This window comes from Eumetopias jubatus, unplaced genomic scaffold, assembly GCF_037043125.1.
Source record: "Eumetopias jubatus isolate StellerSeaLion01/CBP00866 unplaced genomic scaffold, mEumJub1_p1.0 scaffold_9, whole genome shotgun sequence".
Lineage (NCBI taxonomy): Eukaryota > Metazoa > Chordata > Mammalia > Carnivora > Otariidae > Eumetopias > Eumetopias jubatus.
Window position 1 is genome coordinate 20,259,000 of NW_028274815.1, and position 23,274 is coordinate 20,282,273.

At 37.1% G+C, this 23,274-nt stretch overlaps 1 protein-coding gene across 6 annotated transcripts in view; it reads left to right on the forward strand.

Annotated features, from left to right (window-relative positions):
* NCOA1 (nuclear receptor coactivator 1) overlaps positions 1–23,274 on the forward strand; it is a 244,614-nt gene that overhangs the window by 204,260 nt on the left and 17,080 nt on the right. For all 6 annotated transcript variants that reach the window (XM_028099325.2, XM_028099321.2, XM_028099322.2 and 3 more), the window contains 5 exons: positions 2,100–2,217; positions 3,449–3,617; positions 4,674–4,988; positions 13,772–13,873; positions 15,850–16,252. In XM_028099325.2, the coding sequence (XP_027955126.1) occupies positions 2,100–2,217; positions 3,449–3,617; positions 4,674–4,988; positions 13,772–13,873; positions 15,850–16,252 (1,107 nt within the window). The remainder of the gene's footprint in view (positions 1–2,099; positions 2,218–3,448; positions 3,618–4,673; positions 4,989–13,771; positions 13,874–15,849; positions 16,253–23,274) is intronic.

Here is a 23,274-nt window from a genome sequence, read left to right on the forward strand (position 1 = left end):
TTGTGGTTGGTGGTGTTTGATGGGTTTTGTTTGCTCTGTTTTTCAGAAGCCTACAGAGTTTGATTTTTCTATCATTTGTCATGACAGAGAAGACAAGTTTAATTGAAAGCTATAATTATTTGCATTTAGAAATGAATGTGTTTACTTGGACCCCATACTTCATTCATACTAAATGTTGAGTATATTTCACATAAAAGTATATTGTATATTTCACATAAAAATATATTTTCACATAACATGTTTTCTATAGTTAATAATGATCTAGTATTAAACACATTTTTTCAGGCATTCTTAAATCTACTTATTTTCCATTCATTAGAATGAGAAATTCTACCTGATTATGTTTTCTAGTAAAACTCCAAGGCGGGGCGCCTGGGTGGCTCAGTCGTTAAATGTCCAACTCTTGGTTTCAGCTCAGGTCACGATCTCAGGGTATTGAGATCAAGCCCATGTCAGGCTCTGTGGTGGGTACGGAGCCTGCTTAAGATTCTGTCTCCCTTTCCTTCTCTGTCGTCTGTACTCGCTTGCACCCTCTCTCTCTCTGAAAAAAATAGAATAACATAAAACTTCAAAACATTTTTGGTTGTTTTTTAAAAAATTACATTAATTTGCTAAGGACTGCCATAACAAAATACCCCAGACCAGGTGGCTTAAACAACAGAAATTAATTTTCTCATAGTTCTGGAAGCTAGAAGTCCAAGGTGATTGGGGTTGGCAGGTTTGGTTTCCTCTGAGGCCTCTCACGGTCTTGTGGATGGCTGGCTCCTTGCTGTGGCCTCATGGTCGTCATTCTGTGTTGTCTGAGTCCTAATGCCCTGTTCTTGTAAGAACGCCAGTCCTGTTGAATTAGAGCTCACCCTAACAGCCCTATTGTAACTTAATCACATCTCTGAAGACCCTGACTCCAAAATAGACACATTCTGAGCTACTAGGAGTTAGAGCTTCAGGATATGAATTTTGGGGGAATACAGTTCAGCCCATAACAATAATTAATTAATATATATCCATTTCAGAAATTACAGGTAACCATTAGAAGCATTAAAAGAAAATAAAAATTCAAAAAAAGAAAAGTCATCCTTAATCTTACAACCTAAAATCAACCACAGATATACACACCCTTTCAGAATTTTTTCCTACTAATATACATGAAGTAATTTATAAAACTAGAATCATTCTGAACATAATGTCTTGGTTTATGGGTTTTTTTCTTTTTCATTTAATGGCACATTATAAATTCTATACCATGGCTCCCTAATCAGTCCCTAAATTTCTGGAATTTAGGTTATTTACAATTTTTCCTAGTCTAAGTACAGAAATTATCAGGTTTTAAAAAAAAAAATGCCTAAACAAAAACCTTCTAGAATGCATATACTATTTCCTTCCATTATAAAACAACTAAACCTCTCTCTGCATTTGTCATCACCATAAACATCAGTTGTTACACTGTTATTATACAGCTGTGTTCTCAGTTAACAGCTACAGAGCCTTGTCCATTTTCAGAATGACCCCCGACTGCTGTGCCCTTTAGTTTCTGTTCCTGGCTGTTATAGAACATATTTTATCTTGTGTTTGCCGCTCTCAGGCCATGATAACCCTATCCCCACCTAGAGCAGATTCTAATGTCCTACAGACTGAAAAAGCAGTTAACCAAAATTGTTATAATTGTCTTTAAAAGAAATCATTTCTGGCGGCACTTGGCTGGCTCCTTCAGCAGAGCATGTGACTCTTGATCTCAGGGTTGTGAGTTCGAGCCCCACGTTGGGTATAGAGATTACTCAAAAATAAGATCTAAAACATAAACATAAAAAAGAAATAAATAATTTCTGACAAAGTTCTGAGTGATTCTTCTTATGGTGACATCAACTTGTGTGCAAACTTTTTTTTTTACATCAAATTGTCTTTGGTTCAGAGAACTTTTTCTTAACTTTCTCACTGATTATGATGTGGCCACATTCTAGACAGTTTAAGTTCTGAATAAGGGACCTTTGTATATTTTATAGGGGAAATCTCACTCTCCTATACAATATATTCTTCTGAAAAATACGGTCATTTTATCTTCCACTATGATACTGACTTCTTACCTTTTCTTATGTAATCAGGATTGCCGGAGCTGGAATTGGAAGCAATTGATAACCAATTTGGACAGCCAGGAACAGGTGATCAGATTCCATGGGCAAATAATACAGTGACTGCTGTAAATCAGAATAAACCAGAAGAGTGAGTAATACATTTCCTATTTTATAAAATATCAGATATCAACTTATACAACAAAGAACTATTTTCCCAAACAGGATTCCAGCCTACATTGGTATTTTGTGAGATAGTAGTAGAAGTGAATGTTTAATGAAAAAAAGGGGGATGGAGGAAGATACCACATTAAACAGATTAATTTACTGTGTGACTGCAAGGCTAGTATGTATTGTAATTACCAAAAGATTGATGTAATATGCAGCAATTGTTTTCTTTTTCATCTCTTGCTTTGCTTTAATTGATTACTATAAAATTTCTGAGACCTGTAAATGAATTGAGCTCAGTATAACAATTATTATAAAAGCTCTTGAGCTTTTTGTTGTATATTTTGTCCAGTGTTTCTCTTTGAGGCAAGATGGTATAAGAAAGGAAAGTACTTTTTACATCTACTAAGTGTCCCATCTTGATTAGAATTTAATTTCTTAATTGACATAAGTAGCTCCATTCCAAAACATTACAGTACATCTCATGCATAGCAACCAAAGGATGACTAGACAGTGTCGAGTATGGTTTAGAGCTTTACCTCTGAACTGTATTCCCACTTACCTTCTCCAAAGAAGGTTCCTTATATTTGTATGACTAGTATGATTTTCTATATATTTCTGATTTTTATGCATCAGTTGATATCAGTTGGATTAGACTGTGTATTTCCTTCATGTAAGCAACAGTTTTTTGTTGTTGTTGTTGCTTAACACTGAGCATGTTTCATTTTCCTAGTTTGATTTCTTTTGTAAGTGGTAATCATGTTATGTTATCAGTACAATTTGATCATCTTTGAAAGTTAAGTATAAATAGAATAAATCTTACTACAGGCTAGATGGTTTTTTTCCCTGAGATTTTGATTGATTTTTGTTTTTGACTTTCATCAAGAATTCTTTTCCCTTTCTTAACTATGTTTAGTTAATTTTTCAAGCTGTTTCTATAAGCTAAGAGGAAGAATATGGAAGCAAATTTCAGTGATTGACAAAACAGTGAGAATATATTCAAGCTACATACAGAACATTTATACTTCTGCACATAAGTATAGGACATTTCATTGTGTGAGAATTGGTTGAAAAAGCATCTCAACAGAGAATTTTCTAGAACAAGATTTGCATATATGTGTGTATCATATATATATATATATATTTGTGTTATTGGGATTGAAAACTTATTTGCTATATCAGTCTTAAACTCTTTTATCTTTTGATTCCTTTAGCCAGTGTATTAGTTCACAATTAGATGAGCTTCTCTGTCCACCAACAACAGTAGAAGGAAGAAATGATGAGAAGGCTCTTCTTGAACAGCTAGTGTCCTTCCTCAGCGGCAAAGATGAAACTGAGCTAGCTGAACTAGATAGAGCTCTGGGAATTGACAAACTCGTCCAGGTATTTATTAAAATTGGCATTATTAAAATGATACAATCCTGAGAAGCTAGAAAATTATTTTTAAGCAAGATTTTTCAATATTCTCACTGCGTTTAAGTAGTTTTATAACTTACTCTTAATGAAAGTTATTAAATATAGCTAAATAATGAGTTTTTTTAAACAAAAATGTCATAATAATTAGAAATAGTTAGAATTAGAAAGTCTTAGCCTTTCACTATGGACCAGAATCTTAGAGGCTCCCACAAGAACAGAATCCAGATTTATATCATCACTTCTTATTCTAGGACTTAATTTATCTTTCATTTGTGCTAGACGTCAACCTGTATATTCCATGATACTCCAAATTCCAGGTATTTTTTCAAACCGTGAGGTTGAAAAATCAGTTTATTGCCTCATGACCCATATTTTTTTAAGTAGTAGAATATATCAGAATGCATAGCCCAGAAGAAGGGGAAGTTACGTTTCATAAAACTTCCCTTGCAGTTATGTAACACATGTGCATGTGCGCGCACGTGCACACACACACCAGGTCACAATTTAAATTAGATTTTTTACAGTGAATAATAGTTATCAATGTTAAAAGCCATAGCTATGGCATTCTGTTAGGCCAGCTATGAATTTTTTTCCAAATAAGAGGAAAGCATGAATTCTGTATTTGAGATAGAAAAATGCCTAACTAATCCCTCCTTTAATAATCTACTTCTCATGGTAAACTACTAAATGTAACGTTTGTTGACTCTTAGGCTTTGCAGCGTAGTTCTTTTCAAACCTTTTAGCTTCATTCCATTGATTTTAGCCTGTGTTTTAACCATGTTTTTATCTCTTTTCTGAGATTTTTAAACATCTCAGTTAATCTGTTACTCCATTTCAGAAGTAATTGTCATAAGTGATTCCTTTAAGGTAGGAAACTCCTAGAGAGCTTCATGAATTCAGCATAATATTTTATAATAAAATTTTCTAGAGATAACATATTCTCAGATCCAAGATTATATAAAGAAGCATGTCATTTATTGGCAGTAATTTATTTGTAAAATGTTCTGGCTTATTTTCCAACAGGGAGGTGGATTAGATGTCTTATCAGAGAGATTTCCACCACAACAAGCAACACCACCTTTGATGATGGAAGAAAGACCCAACCTTTATTCCCAGCCTTATTCTTCTCCTTCACCTACTGCCAATCTTTCTAGCCCTTTCCAAGGCATGGTCAGGCAAAAACCTTCATTGGGGACTATGCCTGTCCAAGTGACACCTCCCCGAGGCGCTTTTTCACCCGGCATGGGCATGCCACCCCGGCAGACTCTGAACAGACCTCCAGCTGCGCCCAACCAGCTGCGGCTTCAGCTTCAGCAGCGCTTGCAGGGGCAACAGCAGGTGAGTCGTCCTGGTTAGCAGGTGGCGCTTATAAAGGCCTGTGCTAACTCGAGCCATACTAACACAGCTCAGTGGCTAGAATAAAGGTGTCAGGTAGAAGTGTTCCCACAACCTTTAAGAAAAACTCAAAAAACCATCCTTGGTCTGCGAGGATAAGATAAAGGAGATTTTCATTCAGTTAAAGACAGCTGGCTCATAACAAAGTACTTTGAGACTCACAATTTAAAAGCAATTAATTTTGTTTTTGGGGATAAAAAATATTTAGGATGAACATCATATTAGTATTAAATTAATAAAGAGAAATATATAGCTTAATTTATAAAGTAGAGCATCAAGAGATACTGTTATGATTGTTGGAACAGAAAATGAAATTTATGTTGTTTGAAGTTGGAGTGATTGAAGCTTAGTGATGTTATTATATTAGGAGAATGGAGGAAAAGATAGTTTGGGGATCTGGGGAGCTGGGCGAATTAAATCTTCCCTCTCATGACAGGTAATGAGTGGGTATAATGGCATAAATATTTAAGATTGCATAAGCAGCAAATACAGAGATAAGCATCAAGAACCAAAAAAGCAAATGCTTAAAAGTATTCTTTCTGGGGAGTGCCTGGGTGGCTCAGTCAGTTAAGCATCCAACTCTTAATCTCAGCTCAGGGCTTGATCTCAGGGTCATGAGTTCAAACCCCGTGTTGGGCTCCACACTGGGCCTGCAGCCCACTTAAAAAAAAAGGGGGTGGGTATTGTCTCTGGGAAGCAGGACCAGGGCTATAGATTGTGGCTGCTTCTTAACCTTTTTGTATTTTTTTAACCGTCTGTGTATATTGCTTTGGATTTTCGTTGAAGTATTTAAAGCAATTTCCTAGAGGGTTACAAATTCAGGAAAGAAGAGAAAGAAGGAACTAAATTATATTAGAAAGGCAATATTCTATAATGTTATAAGAGCTCAAGTTTCAAGTCCTAGTTCTAACCTTAACTTAGGTGGTTTGACAGTCAAATTATTTGCCCTTTTAAAGCCTCTGATTTCTGATTATACCCATAAAAGAAATATAATAAATAATTCCTCTACCTCATAGGTGGTATGTGGATTGAATGAGTTAGTACATATAAAGATCTTAGCACAGTGCCAGGCGTGCAGTAACACATAATAAATACTATCTATTATTATGAAATTATATTCAATAAATAATATGAGTTTCCGTTCCACTTAAAAAGAAGGTGATGAAAGGGGGAGAGAAAAAAAAAAGATGAGATAGGAAAGAATTATTAATGGTAGAATAGCAAAGAAAGGAATAATTTTTAAAATGCTGGGGTGGAATAAAGAACTCAGAAAGGAATTAGGGGAAGAGAGGGAAGAAAAGAGAAAGAAAGGAAATAGTAATATGTTCTGAGTATTAGTTGAAGGTAAACTACTTCTTGTTATAACTTGTCATTCATTATTCCGTAGAAAGCATAAGAATAAGAAATGCATATAGTTCACAAAACATAGTGCCCACACAACACATTTAGGGAGACTCTGCTAGGTACTATGAGGAATACAAAGAATAAGAGATATAGGCAACTTTTAGAACTTATAGTCAGCTTAGGGTATTCCAAGCATACACACCTGGAAAGTTAAACAACAGTGCAAGTAGTAAGTGATTCAGGGCTATCCCAAAAAGTAGAGGAAAACCTAGGTGTGCTGATTTTCTGATTTTAGAGGATAGAGTCAATAAATGCTGACTAAAATGAAAGGCTTACTGAGCAATGCTAGATCAACAGTCTAGGTCAGGTTTGTGAATGGGTGAAATAATCATTCACACGTAGTTTGGGAAAAAATTGCTTTTACTTTGATTTCCTCCTAAAGCAGCTGGTAAGCAGAGTAGCAATGCAAAGGATACACGTGTAATAAGGCTGCAGGTAGCTGAACGTGGCTCCCTGTTGCTGCCTGTGAATATTACAGAGGCATGTCCAAAGTTTGGTGGCCGGGGTAGCTCAACAGAGTGGAAATATCCATCAAATTAGAGAAATACAAAATTTTAAGCCCCCAGATATGTCAGTACACAAAACAGCTTACGCTGCTGTTTAAGATGGTACTCTGCTACCTAATGAGCCTCATCAGCCAGACCTACTCTTTGGATTCTGGACCGTAAGTTCTGTCTAACAGCGGGGCCCTCAGTCCACGGTGGCTCTTACTCTGCAAATGCTTGGAGTCTTCTGTGTGGGTCCACTTCTCTGTGTCCACTTGGAGTCTTCTGTGAGAAGGTCTGGCCAAGGCTTGTGTCCGTCGGTATTTCAGTTAAGATGTTTTCAGCAAAAAGGAAAGAAAAAAGATCCATTCAGAGTAGTAAAACCATTTTAAAAAAGCATTTTGACTCAGATAATGAGATGATAATGAATAGAGAGGTCAAGGTGTGTTGCCTCAGAGGCTCCAGAATGTTATCAGGGACTTAGGTTCTTTCTGTCTTTTTACTCTATAATCCTTGGCAGCTAGAAAAATGGCTCCCATGGTTACAAATATCACATGCAAACAAAACTAACAGGAGAAAGGGGACTCTTTCCTACCCATCTTTATTTCAAAAGCCAAGAAATCTTTTCTTCTCCTTCTCTATTCCCTACCACTACAAAAAAAGAAAAAGGACCAAAAAATTTTTTAAAAAATTTCACACATCTGGCTAGCCTGAATGGAGTCACACGTACACCCTTAACCAACTGCAGGCAACGAATGGCTTAGGGTACATAGGTTGCCCCTTGAGACGTGTGATTTGGGATAATCAACTGAACAAAAATCCTGTGATTTCATTGAGGAAAAAGAGAAGGGTACATGGCTGTGGGCTGGCAATAAAATACCTGATAAAATCAAGAAATTGAGGTTTAAATATATTATTTAAAGTTATACAGGTAAATTCACAGTTGGATCAGATTGGTGAACTGAGGTAGAATGTCTGCCCTTTCTGCAGTTTGTATATTTTAAGTGAATAAGTTCATACTAGTGCAAAAAAAAAATATCATTGGCACACTAAAAATTAAGTGATTTTGAAATACAGAAAGCAAACATGACAAGGAAACAAAATAATCATATGCAAACAATACAACTGCTTATATAGAAAATCCAAGAGAATCTACAGGGAACTTAGAATCAGTAGAGGAATTCAGCAGTGTTTCTAGGGAAAAATAAATAAATAAAAATTAATAGCAGTCCTTTTCACTAGCAACAACCAATTAGAAAATACAGTTTCAAAATATGTTCATAATGTGTAAGACTTAGAAAATTACAAATCATAATTGAAAGTCAAAAAAAGGTTCAGGTAAAGATATTAGTGAATGGAAAGACTATCATAAAGAAGGGTAGTTGTTCTGAAATTAATTAAATTCAGTAGAATTCCAATCAGAATCTCAACATGAAATCTAACAAATAAATGCTAACTTTATTTTAGAAGCACGAATACAATCTTAAAGAATCATGAGAATGAACTTGCCCTGTCAGATACCAAGATTTAAAATCAACCTTTAGAAATTAAAACAACGTGTAACCGGCATAGGCATAGACAGTTCTACCAATTGGAACGTAATAGAGAACCCAGAGACACACCCAGATGTACAGAAAGATTTAATAAGAGACAGAGGTGGCAGTCAGTGGAGAAAGGATGGCCTGTATAATAAATGCTAGTACATTGGACTGTCCTTGAGGGGGAAAAATTAAATTAGACTCCTTATCTCATACTGTCCACAAAAATAAATTCTAGGTATTTTAGTGATCTAAATGTGAATATGAAAAGATTTATGTGGCCCCTAAAAGGCATAAGGGGAAAAGATTGATGTTTGCATTAAAATTTAAAACTTAATAAGATAAAAGACAACATAAACAAGGTTAAACATAGACTCAGGGAAGATATTTGCAACCCTGTATAACTGACAAAGGATTAGTATCCAGAATACATCAGATTCATAACATGGTGTTCATAATACACTTACCTCGCTAGACTGATATCATCTGTTTACTTGTTGGTCATACCCTCTCCTTCCTCCTTCCCTCTTGCCAAACACAGGAAATATAAAGCATCTCATAGGCAGGAATTTAGGACAGTGCCTGATGATTTGGGGGAAAAAAGGTGCAAACTCAGATCTACATCATAGTTTCTTTCTTTTTAATGGATTTTAAGATCAGTTTAAAAACATATTTCTTGACTGTAAGTATATCTCATTGACTGGAATGTAGTAAACAAGGAGTAAAAAGATTTCTAAGATTTTAAATTTGATTATACAGTTATGAATAATCCCCAGTTGGGGGTCAGGGGGAGGAAAAACACCCTAGGAAACATAGAGATTCATTGGTTGAGACTTTTAAAGAACAGCAAAAATGAAGGAGGGAGCTGGTGATTAAGAAGAAATACGAAGTTGTAATGAAGTCTTTAGGTGTAGTGTCTGCTCACATGTCAAATAAGCAAAGTCTCAAAAAAATATATCCATGATACCAATAAAGAATTCTTAAAGTTCTATTTTGAGAAAAGGACAGCAGCAAAAATGGGTAGACCTGCTGCTTGTAGAAAATTATGTAAGATTGGCTCATAAAAGATGTAATTATTCTGTTCTAGTTCTGTATTCTTCTTTTCCAGCCAGGGTCTTCATACTCTCAAGAAAAGAATACTATGAAAAGAGAGAGTAACATTGAGACACATAAAGAAATGTGATATACTTAGCCATCTTAAAACAAGTGAAGTCCACATGTGTTATGTGTTAGAGTACTGGAGAAATGTGTGGATCTGGTAGAAGAACCACTATTGATTATTTTTTATATATTAGAAAAAATAGAAGTGACCAAAAAGTAGAACTACGATCAAAGGGCAGAAAATACAGGGAAGCTAATTTCACCTCTAGAATTTCTGGCAATGAAAACTGCCTGATAGAAGAATAGCTTCTTTAAAAGAAACCCCTTGGGGTGCCTGGGTGGCTCAATCAGTTAAGCGGCTGCCTTTGGCTCAGGTCATGATCCCAGGGTCCTGGGATCGAGCCCTCCATCAGGCTCCATGCTCAGCGGGAACCCTGCTTCTCCCTCTCCCACTCACCCTACTTGTGTTCCCTCTCTCGCTGTCTCTCTCTCTCTGTCAAATAAATAAAATATTTTTTAAATTAATTAATTAATTTAAAAAAAATAAACCCCTTGTCAGGGTACCTGGGTGGCTCAGTCAGTTATGCATCTGGCTCTTGGTTTTGGCTCAGGTCATGATCTCGAAGTCATGGGATCAAGCCCCATGTGGGGCTCTGTGCTCAGATTCTCTCACCGTCTCCCTCCACGCACACATGCGCTCTCTCTCTCTCTCTCTCTCTCTCTCTCTCTCTCGTAAATAAATAAATAAAATCTTAATAAATAAGAGGGGCACCTGGGTGGCTCGGTCAGTTAAGCGACTGCCTTCGGCTCAGGTCATGGTCCTGGAGTCCCCAGATCGAGTCCCATATCGGCCTCCCTGCTCGGTGGGGAGTCTGCTTCTCCCTCTGACCCTCCCCCCTCTCATACTCTCTCTCTCTCTCATTCTCTCTCTCTCTCAAATAAAATAAAATCATTTTAAAAAAATACAAATAAATAAATAAATAAAAGAACTCCTTGTCAAGAATTTACACGGTGGCTAAATCAGGGTTTTCAGTCTTGGCACTATTGCCATTTTGGGACAGATAATTCTAGTTATAGGGGGCTTTCCCGTTCATTTAATGATGTTTAACAGCAGCCCTGACCTGTACCCATTAGATGCCAGTAGCAACCTTTCCCCAAGTTGTGTAGCCAAAAGTATCTTCAGACATTGCTAAATTCCTCTTGTGGGGCAGAATCATCCCTGGTTGAGAACCTCTAGGCTAGATAATCATCTTTTAGGTTTCCTATGGAAGGACTTCTTGATAAGGCATTGAAAAAAATTCCATTCAGACAGACAGAATGTCAGCCAGCCCAAACTCTGGGTGTATGTGTGTTTTATATGTGTAGGCTGAGTTTGTACTGTTCACTGGCCACAAGCCCCACATTTCCTTTTAGAATACAAGCCTTTTGACCTGCCCTTTATAGACTTTTGAATTTATGTCCCCAGCTCTGAGGACTCCTGACCTCTCTCTCTCCTCCCACTGACCAAAAGTCAAGATTTCCAAGGAGTTAAAGGATATGGTGATCCTTTTGGGAAGACTTCCTAGGAAGAATAGAACTTGACCTGCTTGCTAGATAATGAGTAGCATTTTAATAATCAGAGAGAAGAGGCAGGTCAGAGTGAGACAGCTGTATACAGCATTAGTCAGGTCGTACACAGAGAGAGGGGAGGGGGAAATGAAAAGAATTATTTCAAGGGCAGAAATAGATCAATTTTTCTTTAACAGAAAGTGCTTTAGAATAATTTCTTCTACTTCTAAAGTAGCCTAAATATCCTAAGGTTATTTTCTCATTTTTACTACTTCTCCAGCATCTTTCTTCCATCCCCACCCATTTCATTCTCACATTATCTCACAATCAAAGAATATATAAAGCTGTAAGTTTAGAAACCCAACTCCCACTCACTCCCCTGGCTATGTTACTTCTCTTCATCACTAAGATTAATGTATTTTCCCCTATCCTCATTGCCTCGTCTTCTGTTTCTAGACTTGCTGTACTTTCTGCCTTAAGTTAACTCTACCATCCTTCTTGCCGCCTGGCATTCTCATCTTTCAAGGTCCCATTGAGTGCACTCATACTCTTGGTCCCTGCCTTCCTGCTCTAGGCTAAGTGCCTTGTAGATGTCTCTGGATATGCAAGGGTAGCACTCATGGGTGGCGCCCTTCTGTATTGGCTTCTGCCACTCAACAGAGAATTCCTGGAGGACAGAGATTTGCTCACCTCTGTAGCCTTCAAACCTCATGTATTACCTTGCATATACTTAATTTTTTGATAAATCTTTGTAAAATTAATGGTTTATTTAAACTTATGTCTGTGGTCTGTAGAATTTAAGAAGTACATAGATTTTTGTACTTAAGAGTCCCTTTGACTTATCTTTTTTTTTTTTTAAAGATTTTATTTATTTGAAAGAGCGTGAGCATGAGCCAGGGGGGAGGGGCAGAGGGAGAGGGAGAAGCAGGCTCTCCACTGAGCAGGGAGCCCAACACAGGGCTTGATCCCAGGACCCTGGGATCAGGACCTGAGCTGAAGGCAGACTCTTAACTGACTGAGCCACCCAGGCACCCCAGGAGTCCCTTTGACTTTTAAAACCATAATGTTCATATCTTTATTTTTTTAAGCGATTCTGCATGTTCTATCCTGTTCCATGAATGCCTAAAAGTTTTAATTTTTACATTTCTAGTAAAATGAGCTTTTCCCCAAAAAACAGTTTGTTTTCTGATCTAATGGGAGTCAGAAAATTAATGAAACCAGAATTAAGAATTGAGTTGTTTGGAGATGGGAGATTTAATCCCTGCTCACAGCAATTTGGATTCTCTTATAAAACTTTCACAGTCTTTCTAGTTTGCATCTCATATATTAAAATATACTAAATGTATTAAAATATAAAATATATTAAAATATATGGATGTGTTAATATATTTATTAGTAATTTACATTATAAAGTACCATATAAATACAAAATAGGATTGATATTCTTATCTCTCTGAACAGTTTATTCACATCAAATGATTGAGCAAGAAATTCTTTAACCTATAGATTGTTTATCAGGAAATATCACTTCCCAGGATGCTTGTTTTGTTACCTGATGAAGCTAAGCCATGCCTATGACCTGAAATTCTAAGCCTGATACAGACAGCATCTTCCAAACTAATGTTCCATACAAAATTGTTCTAGGAGATAAATGTTAATGTGTGTCAGGGGAAAAAAAAAAAAGGCTCGTGAAAACAAGTTGCATAGTATATCCCCTTCTCGAAGATCCATAGTGTGCTTTGGCCAATTAAAGGCTCATAGAATTACTGCAGTAAAGAAATCTGTTTCACCTTGTGTAACCCATCATTTCCAATACTTAATACAGCACAGCATGCTATTTTCCTGGCACATCTATTAATATCCTGCAGAACAGTGTTCTTTAGAACACCAATTTGGGAAATGCTGGTCTAAAGTAATTACTTCTTCTAGTTAAATAAATAGTCTATTTTCTCAAACCATTTGTTTCTTACATAATTCTCCCCAACGAATGAAATCACGTTGGATTTCCCCAAATATGTACCCATCCGACAGTCAGCCTCCAAGTGAGAAGTACCTCAACTTTTCCATTAATCTTCCAGACCTTTGTAGAATGTGCCCTATTATGTACCTACTTTTATACTCAGAGTAGTTTAAGTTGTAGGGCTGGTGTTTCTTTTCTCTCCATTATTGTACTTATCTGAAATAACTAAGTATTAGCATGATTTTAAAAGTGTGATAGATGGGGGTGCCCGGTGGCTCAATCAGTTAAGCATCCAACTCTTGATTGCAGCTCAGGTCTTAATCTTGGGGTTGTGGGTTCAAGCCTCACATTGGGGTCCACACTGGGCATAGAGCCTACTTAAAAAAATAAAAAATAAAAGTATAATATATGTATGTATGCATGTATATACCTATGTGCATAAATATATGCCCATGTGTATGGATTCTGCTTTCAAATGCTCTGTTCTATTTGGTGTTCTGTAGGCAGGAAATATTTGATAAATGTTAGGAATTGCCAGCCTTTTGACAGATAAACATAGGAAATAATCTTACTAAACCTGTAATACTAAAACTTATTAGTAATCAATAAAAAGTTTGTGTTACTCTGTAAGGGCCAAAGTATATGTTTGTATGTAGAAATATGATATCTCATTGTTCCATTTTTCTCTAGTTGATCCACCAAAATCGGCAAGCTATCTTGAACCAGTTTGCAGCAAACGCTCCTGTTGGCATCAATATGAGATCAGGCATGCAGCAGCAAATTACACCTCAGGTAATGTGAGAAGACCAGACATTGTTAGTACTTCTCTAACCCAAGCGGTGTTTCTTAAAGTGTTGACTTGAGTGTCCGAAATGATCTGTGAATTGATCTTTTAAGGTAGTAGTACAGCTTTCTTCTAGAATGAATTTATAATCAACTTGTGATACCCCTTACTGATATTTGATCTAGAGCCAAGAGTCCTTTGTTTAGTTTTATTGGTGTTGTTGTCATTGCTATTAGATACCAGATGAATCAGTAGAACATTCTTACTGCTACCCTGAATAGGGCCAGTAATAAGACTCCTAGATAAGAAACTGTGTGCATGGTACCTGAAACCTGATCAAAACCCAGTCACATTGCTGAGTGATCTTAACTACCTTGTGTTCTCTGCCTCAGTCTGAGCATCAGCAGTTTCTGTTTTTTATTTATTTTAACAGTCCTTGTACATGAACCCAAGGCCATTGAAACTTTAAACATAAAAAGAACTTCTAAGTCTTGTCTGGTACTCACTCCCTACTTAACTTCCACACATACTTTAGTATTTTTGCTTCAACCGCTTTTTTATGTTTTCTTAACCAAGGGGACACAAAAATTTGAGAGATGAGGAATTTTAGACAGGACTCACACACAAAACTTTTCTCCATAAAATGTATCTAGATGGATTTGGGGCAAAAACAGGAAGCCGACCGTAACCAAAAGGATAAATATTGACAGAAACTACTGTTAATGGGGGTGCCTGGGTGGCTCAGTCAGTTAAGCGTCCAGCTCTTGGTTTCAGCTCAGGTCATGATCTCAGGGTCTTGGGATCAAGCCCCCTGTTGGCTCCATGATCAGCACGGAGTCTGCTTGGTTTTCTCTCCCCCTCTTGCTCTCTCTGAAAAGAAAAGAAAAAAAGAAAAGAAACTGCTGTTAAGCAGCAGATATTGGCATCTCATGGATTCATTACTTGGGTTTCCATGTCTTAAAAATCTCAGTGATTAGCTCATGCAAGGGTAATTAGGTTATAAGGAAGTAAGACCCCACTTTTGGAATTCACGTAAAGATGATTTCTATTAGAAAGTCATATGTCACAGTTTCTTCTAGATTGGACTATATCTAGTTGGTAAGTTTAATTTTAAAGGAACTATATGCTTTGATCAGATCCTCAATCTGAATTGAAATTTTCTGAGGAAGGCTTTATTGACATGCCATGTTGCTTTACAAGTTAGACCAAAAAGTGATTTTAACCTAATTTTACTGCTGCTTTTGTCATTCCTAGTATTACAGCTATTAAAACACCTGGAGTAGTCTTTACTGCAACAATGTTATAAAAGAGTTGGTTCCGGGGCCCCCCGGGTAGCTCAGTTGGTTAAGCATCCGACTCAGGTCATGATCTCAGGGTTGTGGGATCGAGCCCCATGTCTGGCCCCGTACTTAGTGGGGAGTCTGCTTCTCTCCCTCTCTTTTCCTCCCCCCTCTGCCCCTCCCCCTGCTCATGCTTTCTCTCTAAAATAAATAAATAAATCTTTTTTTTTAAATAGCTGTTCCATTTATTTCAGTTTATTATTTTATTTCTAACTATTTTCTTTTTAAATAACAATGTGTTTGCCTTTGGATCCTAGATTTCTGATTCTTCCTTTTTCAAATGGTATTTGTAGGTTTTTCCAATTGTAAAGATAATGCATGTTCATTATAAATAATTTGGAAAATACAGGAAAGTATGATGAAGAAAGTTAAAATCAACTATAATCACATTTTGTTCATTTAAGTAAAGTGGAATAAATGATCTCAGTGAGAAAAGAAGGGAACTAAGAAACACAGTCAATTTTGGGGAAATGAAAAAGAAAAAAAATCTCCTAACAACCTAATGTCAGATAAGTTTGAAGTCATAGTGATAATTGCTACATATTTTGTTGCCCCAAGCTACGAGGCTTTATCCTATAAGCTTTCCAAAGTAGGTGGTGATGATAACAATATTAATAAGTGAGGAATTGTTTTCTCCTCTGCAGCCACCCCTGAACGCCCAAATGTTGGCACAGCGCCAGCGGGAGTTGTACAGCCAACAGCACCGACAGAGGCAGCTAATACAGCAGCAAAGAGCCATGCTCATGAGGCAACAAAGCTTTGGGAACAACCTCCCTCCCTCATCTGGACTGCCAGTTCAAATGGGGAATCCCCGTCTTCCTCAGGGTGCTCCGCAGCAATTTCCCTACCCCCCAAACTATGGTACAAATCCAGGAACCCCACCTGCTTCAACCAGCCCGTTTTCACAACTGGCAGCAAATCCTGAGTCAACCTTGGCCAACCGCAACAGCATGGTGAACAGAGGCATGGCAGGAAACATGGGAGGACAGTTTGGCACTGGAATCAATCCTCAGATGCAGCAGAATGTCTTCCAGTATCCAGGATCAGGTACGAGGATTGCACCTCATAAGCATATGTAACGGCCCCGGTGTTTCAGTGCGCTGACAGTGGGGCGCTGTGCCAAAGAGGAAGGATGCTCCTATGGGAGTCAGGAGATCGGGGCTCCGGACCCCTCTCTTGCCACTGGTGGTTAAATGGTTGGAGGCTTATCACTCACTGATAGCTAAGACAATTAGAGGATCCAGAAGGCCTGGTCTGATTCTAAAATTTTCTGCATTTTGTCTGCAGGGTACATTCTCTTACTTTCTTACTTTCTGTCATGGATCCCTGTAAGAATCTTATGAAAATCCACTTCAGACAATGGGTTGAAGTACATTAACTCAAAATGTGCATACAGTTTTTTCATTATGTTGGAGACTTGGTTTTTGATAGTTTATAGAGGGGTAACCCATCTTTACAAAGCGTCTCGGGCTTCTCATTGGTGTCAGCACTCTTAGCTGCTTAAATTGAAAGCTCTTCCTCTGCAGTATCAAGAACTTCCTGGCTTCCAGAAGGTTTTTCCTTTTTATTCTTTTGTTTGCATTGTCTCTCTTCCATTCTCTTTGTCCCAGGTGATGATGTCCCTTTAAATTTTACTTCTACCACTTTCAGATTCTAATGGGTAGTGGCAATAAAACACATTTGATTAATCCACGATGTTTAATCAAACTTTGATGCAAAATTAATGGCAGATTCCTGGGGAAAAAATTGAAATAAATCCCTTCATTTTCTAAATGAAAGAAAAAGTAAATTATAAGTCTGCCTAAAAATGAATTTCCATGAGAAGACTGCTATTTGACTTGAAATAAAATGCTGAGGTTACATAGAGATTTTTTTTACATAGCAATATGCTTATCAACTTTGACAGCCAAATCAATTTAGACTTTCATTCTGGTGGCAACAAGTGCTAAAATCCTTTGACTATTAAATTAAGTTATCTAGGGAGACTTGTGTCAGACAGCACCAGAATTCTTTAAGATCTTTTACTCAAAATTATGTCACATCACTTCCTTTGTCCTCAAGACAATGAAGTCATCTTTGGCTGGTTTATATCGCTGACACTATCTGTATGGGCAAGAAAAGGATTATAAATCCATAGTTTAATACAATATTGTCTGAGCCTTTTGAAGGCCACTTTCATGTGTCTTACAACTTCTGTATGCAGAGAACTTGACAAGGCTTTTTCACTTTATTCTAACCTGCAGAAGTACTTCCTCCAACATTAGAAGACCTATTTAGTTACCTGGTTCTCCATTTCTCTTCCAAAATAGCAACTTAGCCCAGACAGCAAATAGAATCTTAGTAGTATTCAGAATATTGATTACAGAACCTTAAATCAAAAGATTTGTCTCATTCATTGGCAAAAAAGAAATAGCTATGAGTAAGCCAAACATTAGTAAATTCCCCAAGGATTCTTTTCTCTTAAGAAATAGATAAATAAAAACAGTACTTCTGCCCATTTTCAGTCATGCTCTTCAACACCTCTTCTCTGGAAAGCCAAGAAAGAATTTCCTATCCCGCTCCCGTTTCTTGACAAAAGCCACCTAGAAAGGCAGTGCTTCAGAACCCCATTTCCGATGAAGCTGACAAGATTTCTTTCAGAGTTGTGGGTCTAGGCTTTGATCTATTGCCATGTCAGTGTACACACAGTGATTGAGATCAGGAGTGGGTGGAGCTTACTTCTCTAGGCGACATAAACTGGATGTGTTGCTACCCATTGTAAGTGCTCTATCTGGTACCTGGATTTTTCTTCTAGTCCAAATTTAGATCGACAGAAAATGCTTTTCACCAAATAAGAATTCATCATCGATGGAAGTCAGCATTCCTACTACAAACAAAACCCAGAAGCTGGGTATAATAAAGAGAGTAATTGTTTCATCCAATTGCAAACTGAAATGAAATGACAGAGCTTGCAGTTCCTCCATGAACTACTTCAAAATAATAGGGGGGAGGTTGTCAGGTTTTCTGGAGAGCAAAAGAACATTTAAAGAGGCAATGTTTTTAAATTTCTTCCATTGCTCTAAGTTATAAACTCATTCCAACATTATCCACAACCTGGTAGAAAGCTTCAAGGCCAGGTTTTGTGTGAGTACAAATTCAAGTTCTGGAAAAGTTTCAGTCTTTGAAAGTGAGGACTTCTTTTCGTGGGGAGAAAAGCCATCACATGATTTTGTAAATAAAGTTTTATTGTACCACAGTCATCCTCATTAGTTTACATATTGTCATCTGTGGTTGGCTTCATACACAGAGTTGAATTGTACCAGAAACCTTATGGCCTGCAAAACCAAAAATATTTCCTCTCTGATCCTTTGCAGAAAAAGTGTGTTGTGTTAATTGATGTTAGGAAAACTGAAGGTTGAATTCATTAACTTAGCTTTAGTCCTTTGCTTTGGCATCCTTTAGCTTAGTAGAGGCCCAAAGTAAATGAAGGCACATGTAGGTAATAGTAATGGCAGAATATGCTTTCTTTTATTTCTGAAAACCAAAAATTTTTCTAGACTATCGGACCATAATGATAAGTACACAAGAACAGAATTAGGCATTTAAAATTTATTTTAGGGGCGCCTGGGTGGCTCAGTCAGTTAAGCATCTACCTTTGGCTCTAGTCATGATCTCAGGGTCCTGGGATCAGGCCCCACATTGGGCTCCCTGCCTCTCCCCACTCCCTCCCTCCACCGCCCCTGCTCATGCTCTCTCTCAAATAAATAGGTAAAATCTTAAAACAAAAACTGTATTTTTAAAAAAATACATAAAATTTATTTTATACTAAGGTGATATTTAAAGGAAATATGATGGAAATTTTTACAAAATTTTGTGCCCAGTTCATGAATTCCTTGAAGCCAATGCATAGTGCCCTCTTCTGTGAGCTACAGTAAACATGCTACTCTACCCATTCCTCGTAAGTGCTCTCATCTCCTCCTGTGGCTTCAGTGACCTCTTCGTGCTAAGGACTCTCTTCTCTATCTCTAACCAGATCTCTCAGCTCTTGTGTACAGCTGCCTGATGACAGACATACTTGAATTGTCTCTTCGCTAGCACCCAAACTCCACTTGTCCAAAGTTAGACTCATCAGTTCCACTCCCCTTCTCTCCATATCTCAGTGTTCCAGCTGTCTAACGAACTTCTCAAGATCTAAGAAAGAATATATTCCTTGCTCTCTTTTCTTACAAAGCCTTGTAATCCTGTATCCGGTGTCTCAAACCAATATCCTTCATTCACCTGCCTCCTTCCTGTTCCTCACTCCTCTCAGAAATGTCTCCTCAGGGAAGCCTTCCCTGACCACTCCCAATCATAAGCACTTACCACCCTGTCTTACAGACACTTGTTCACCTATATGCCTTACTTTTTAAATAGCAAGTTTCTTGACTGAGCAAAGTCTGACCTTTTTAGTTTCTTAGTTGCTCAGCACAGTGGTCTGGCAGGGAGTGTAGATGCTCAATGAATCTTTGGAGAAGTAAATGAATGGAAGGATGCATCCCGGTTCTGGTTGCTGCTGCCAAATGGCTGTGATGCTATTTATGGTCCAGCAGGGAGGCTTAGCATAGTCTAGGCAAAGATAGAATTGTAGAAATTTTAAACTGGAAGAAACTAGATTGTCTGGTCCAAGGAATCCAAGGTCCAATGTGGTGGCAGAACCCGAACCGGAACTCCGACTACCCCTCCAATTCATTATTCACAAGCTGGTTCTTTCTACTAAAACTAGGTCATCTGATAAGGAAAACAGTTAGAATGTGAGATGAGTCCAGAAAGAAATGTCAAAAACTCTGCTGATACACTTGCAATCTTTTATTTATTGTTTAACTTTGATTCCACAGAAAAATGTCCAGAATATGTAAGTATCTTTTCTGCCCTCACATACATATTTTTCTGAAAGAAATTAACAAGGTTAAAAATGCATTAGGAACAGACAAGTATTTTTTCAAAGATCACAACCAAAATAGTTAAAATTTAGAGTGTATGCAAAGATAGTCAATGTATAAATGAAGAAGATGGGGGGAACCCATCTTCTAGAGTCATAAATGAAAAAAATAACTTCTCTACATATTCTATGTCAAAATTATTAGGGATTAAATTACAGATGGAGGAAGCAGCAGAGAGAAAATACGCAGCTTTATTTATATACTCTTTACCAAGAAAAAAAAGTGGTTAAACATTTAATGAAAGAAAAACCTAGGAGGTTTACAGTTGGCTCAACTTTCACAGAAAATTTAAAATATTTTTAAAATTGTAGCCTACGAGGAAGACAAAAGTGAATAAATTAACTACATCTCCAGCCATATTAACCAAACAAAAAGAGAAAAGTCATAATAACAATAGCAAAACATAGAATATACAATTATATTTATAGAAAGACATTAAGGACATAGAGACATGCTTATGATATAATCATAAGAGAAAGAAGCAGGTCACAAAATTGCATAAGATTTTATAAAGAATTTAAAGGAATTATACTAAATTATGGGTAATCAAATTATGGTATTCTTCTTTTCTACACCTTTATAGCTTTCTGTACCTCAAAAGTATTTAACTATGAAATGTATTTTGTCAGGAAAAAAAAAGAAAAATACAAAGTGCTAGCAGAACAGAAGTCATAAAAAAGAAATCCATTTTTACTCTTTTAAACTGTTAGGACTTCCACTTTTGGCTAAGTTGGAGTAACAGGAACCAGATTTATTTTCCCATTTGAAACAAACAAAAAAAATCAAAGTACATTGAACTATAGTTTTCAAAATTATCCAGACCATGCTGCATGGAGAGGGAGTCCAAAACGAACCAGTGGTTTCCCTCAGTTGAGCCCATGGAGCTGGGAGTCCAGAAAAGCCAAGGCAACTTGAGGTCTCAGGGCACAGGACCAGAGAAGAGAGAGAGCCACAAGGAACTGCAGGGATGTGCACAGGGTCCCGCTCAGGGTGTGTGTGTGTGTGTGTGTGTGTGTGTGTGTGTGTGTGTGTGCGCACGTGCGCACGCACAAACCAAGGCCAGGGAAAACCACCTGGAAAGATAACAGGAAACAATCTGCAAAGTTCGCACAGGGCCAGTTTCTCTTCCCACCAGCCAGAATAGAAAACCTCATGATTCATGGGGTGTCAAGTAAAATACTCAGAAGAGTTTTGTCTCAGTAGCAGCCAAAATAAGCCCTAAACTTTGCTCTTGTCTCTTAAGGTACAAGACCCAAAAGAATTAAACTGTCTCCATGTAACCAACTCAGACAAAGGTTGAAAATATTTAAAGGCCTTTTAGGGGTATCTGGGTGGCTCAGTCAGTTAAGCATCCAACTCTTGATTCCAGCTCAGGTCATGATCTCAGGACTGTGAGATTGATCCCTGCATCGAGCCCTGTATCAGGCTCCACTCTGGATGTGGGGCCTGCTTAAGACTCTGTCTCTCCCTTTTCCTCTGCTCTGCCACCCCCTTTCACACACACTCACTCTCTCCCTTTCAAAAAAAAAAGTATATATATAATTTATATTTATAAATATATATATATTTTACATATATATATATGTATATATATATATTTTTTTTTAAGGACTTTTAAAAATCCAGCACCTAACAAGGTATAATTCACAAGGTCTGGGATCTGGTCTTTTTAATTACCAGGCATGCAGAGATGCAGGATAATAAAACCAATAATGAGGAGAAAACTGTCATTAAAAACAACCCAGAAATCACACAAATGATAAAATGAGTAGATGGGACATTGAGACAATTAAAAATTGTACATTTATTCCGTATGTTCAAAAAGCTAGAGGAAAGCTTGAACATATTAAGCAAAGTCAAGGACAACATAAATAAAACCAAAATCAAACTTCTGGAGACAAAAACTATAATGTCTGAGATGAAAAATATACTAGATGGGATAAGAAGGAGATTAGACATTACAAAAGAAAAAGTTGGTGAACTTGAAGATAAAACAGTAGACACTGTACAAAACAAAATCAGAAAAAGACTGAAAAGATGGCAGACTTACTCCAAATTGATCTTATAATTCAAAGCAATCAAAACGTCAGTGTGCTTTTTGGAGAAATTGACAAGCTTCTCCTAAAACTTATATGGAAATGCAAAAATTTATATGGAAATTTATATGGAAATGCAAAAAAAAAAGAACTGTAGCCAAGACAGTTTTGAAAAAGAAAAGCCAATTTGGATGACTATCATTTCAAAAATTACCACAAAGTCACATCAATCAAGACAATATAGTATTAGTACAGGTGTGGACATACGGACAACTGCAACAACCTAAAAATCCAGAGGCAAATTGTTAATATTATGGCCAGTTGATTTTTAACACAATTATATCAATAGCTGCTAATAAGCATCATCCTGCATAGAAAGGAACAAACTACCAATAAATGCTACAGATTGGTCAAACCTCAGAAACATTAAGTGAAAGAAGCCAGACCCAAAAGATTTTATATGATTACATTTATATGAAATTGCCACCAAAAGGCACACTTATGGAGACAGAAAGCAGATCCGTGGTCGCCTGAGGCTAAGGGTAGGAGAGAGAATTGACTGCAGGCAAGCACAGGGAGACATGAGGGGGATGGAAATGCCCAAACTGCACTGTGCTAATTTAGAGCACAGCTCTGTAAATGGACTAAAAAATCATTGAGTTGTACAGTTCGGTGGGTGAATTTGAGGCTGTGTAGATGATATCTCAGTAAAGCTTAAAGAAAAAGGACAGGGAAAGAAAGAAGAACCCACAGAGATGACTGAGGCATGGACAACAAAACTCTTCTCAATTTTCATTTCACATAGGTGTTTGTCTTGCCTTTTTCTAACTTATTTTATGATGCGAGTAATCTGTTGTATATGTTCATGTATGTTTTTTACACTTAAAAATCCATGTAAGCAAAAAGAATAGAAAAAAAATTATACATAATCCTGGTGCCCAAATCAATATGTTAATGAATAGAAGGCATTCTTCCAAACTTATTTTATATGTTTACTTCTCTGTTTATACTGAAATTTCCTGCCTTATTTTGAAGAGACTGAAATGTTTTCCCTACTCTCTTGAATAGGCTATTT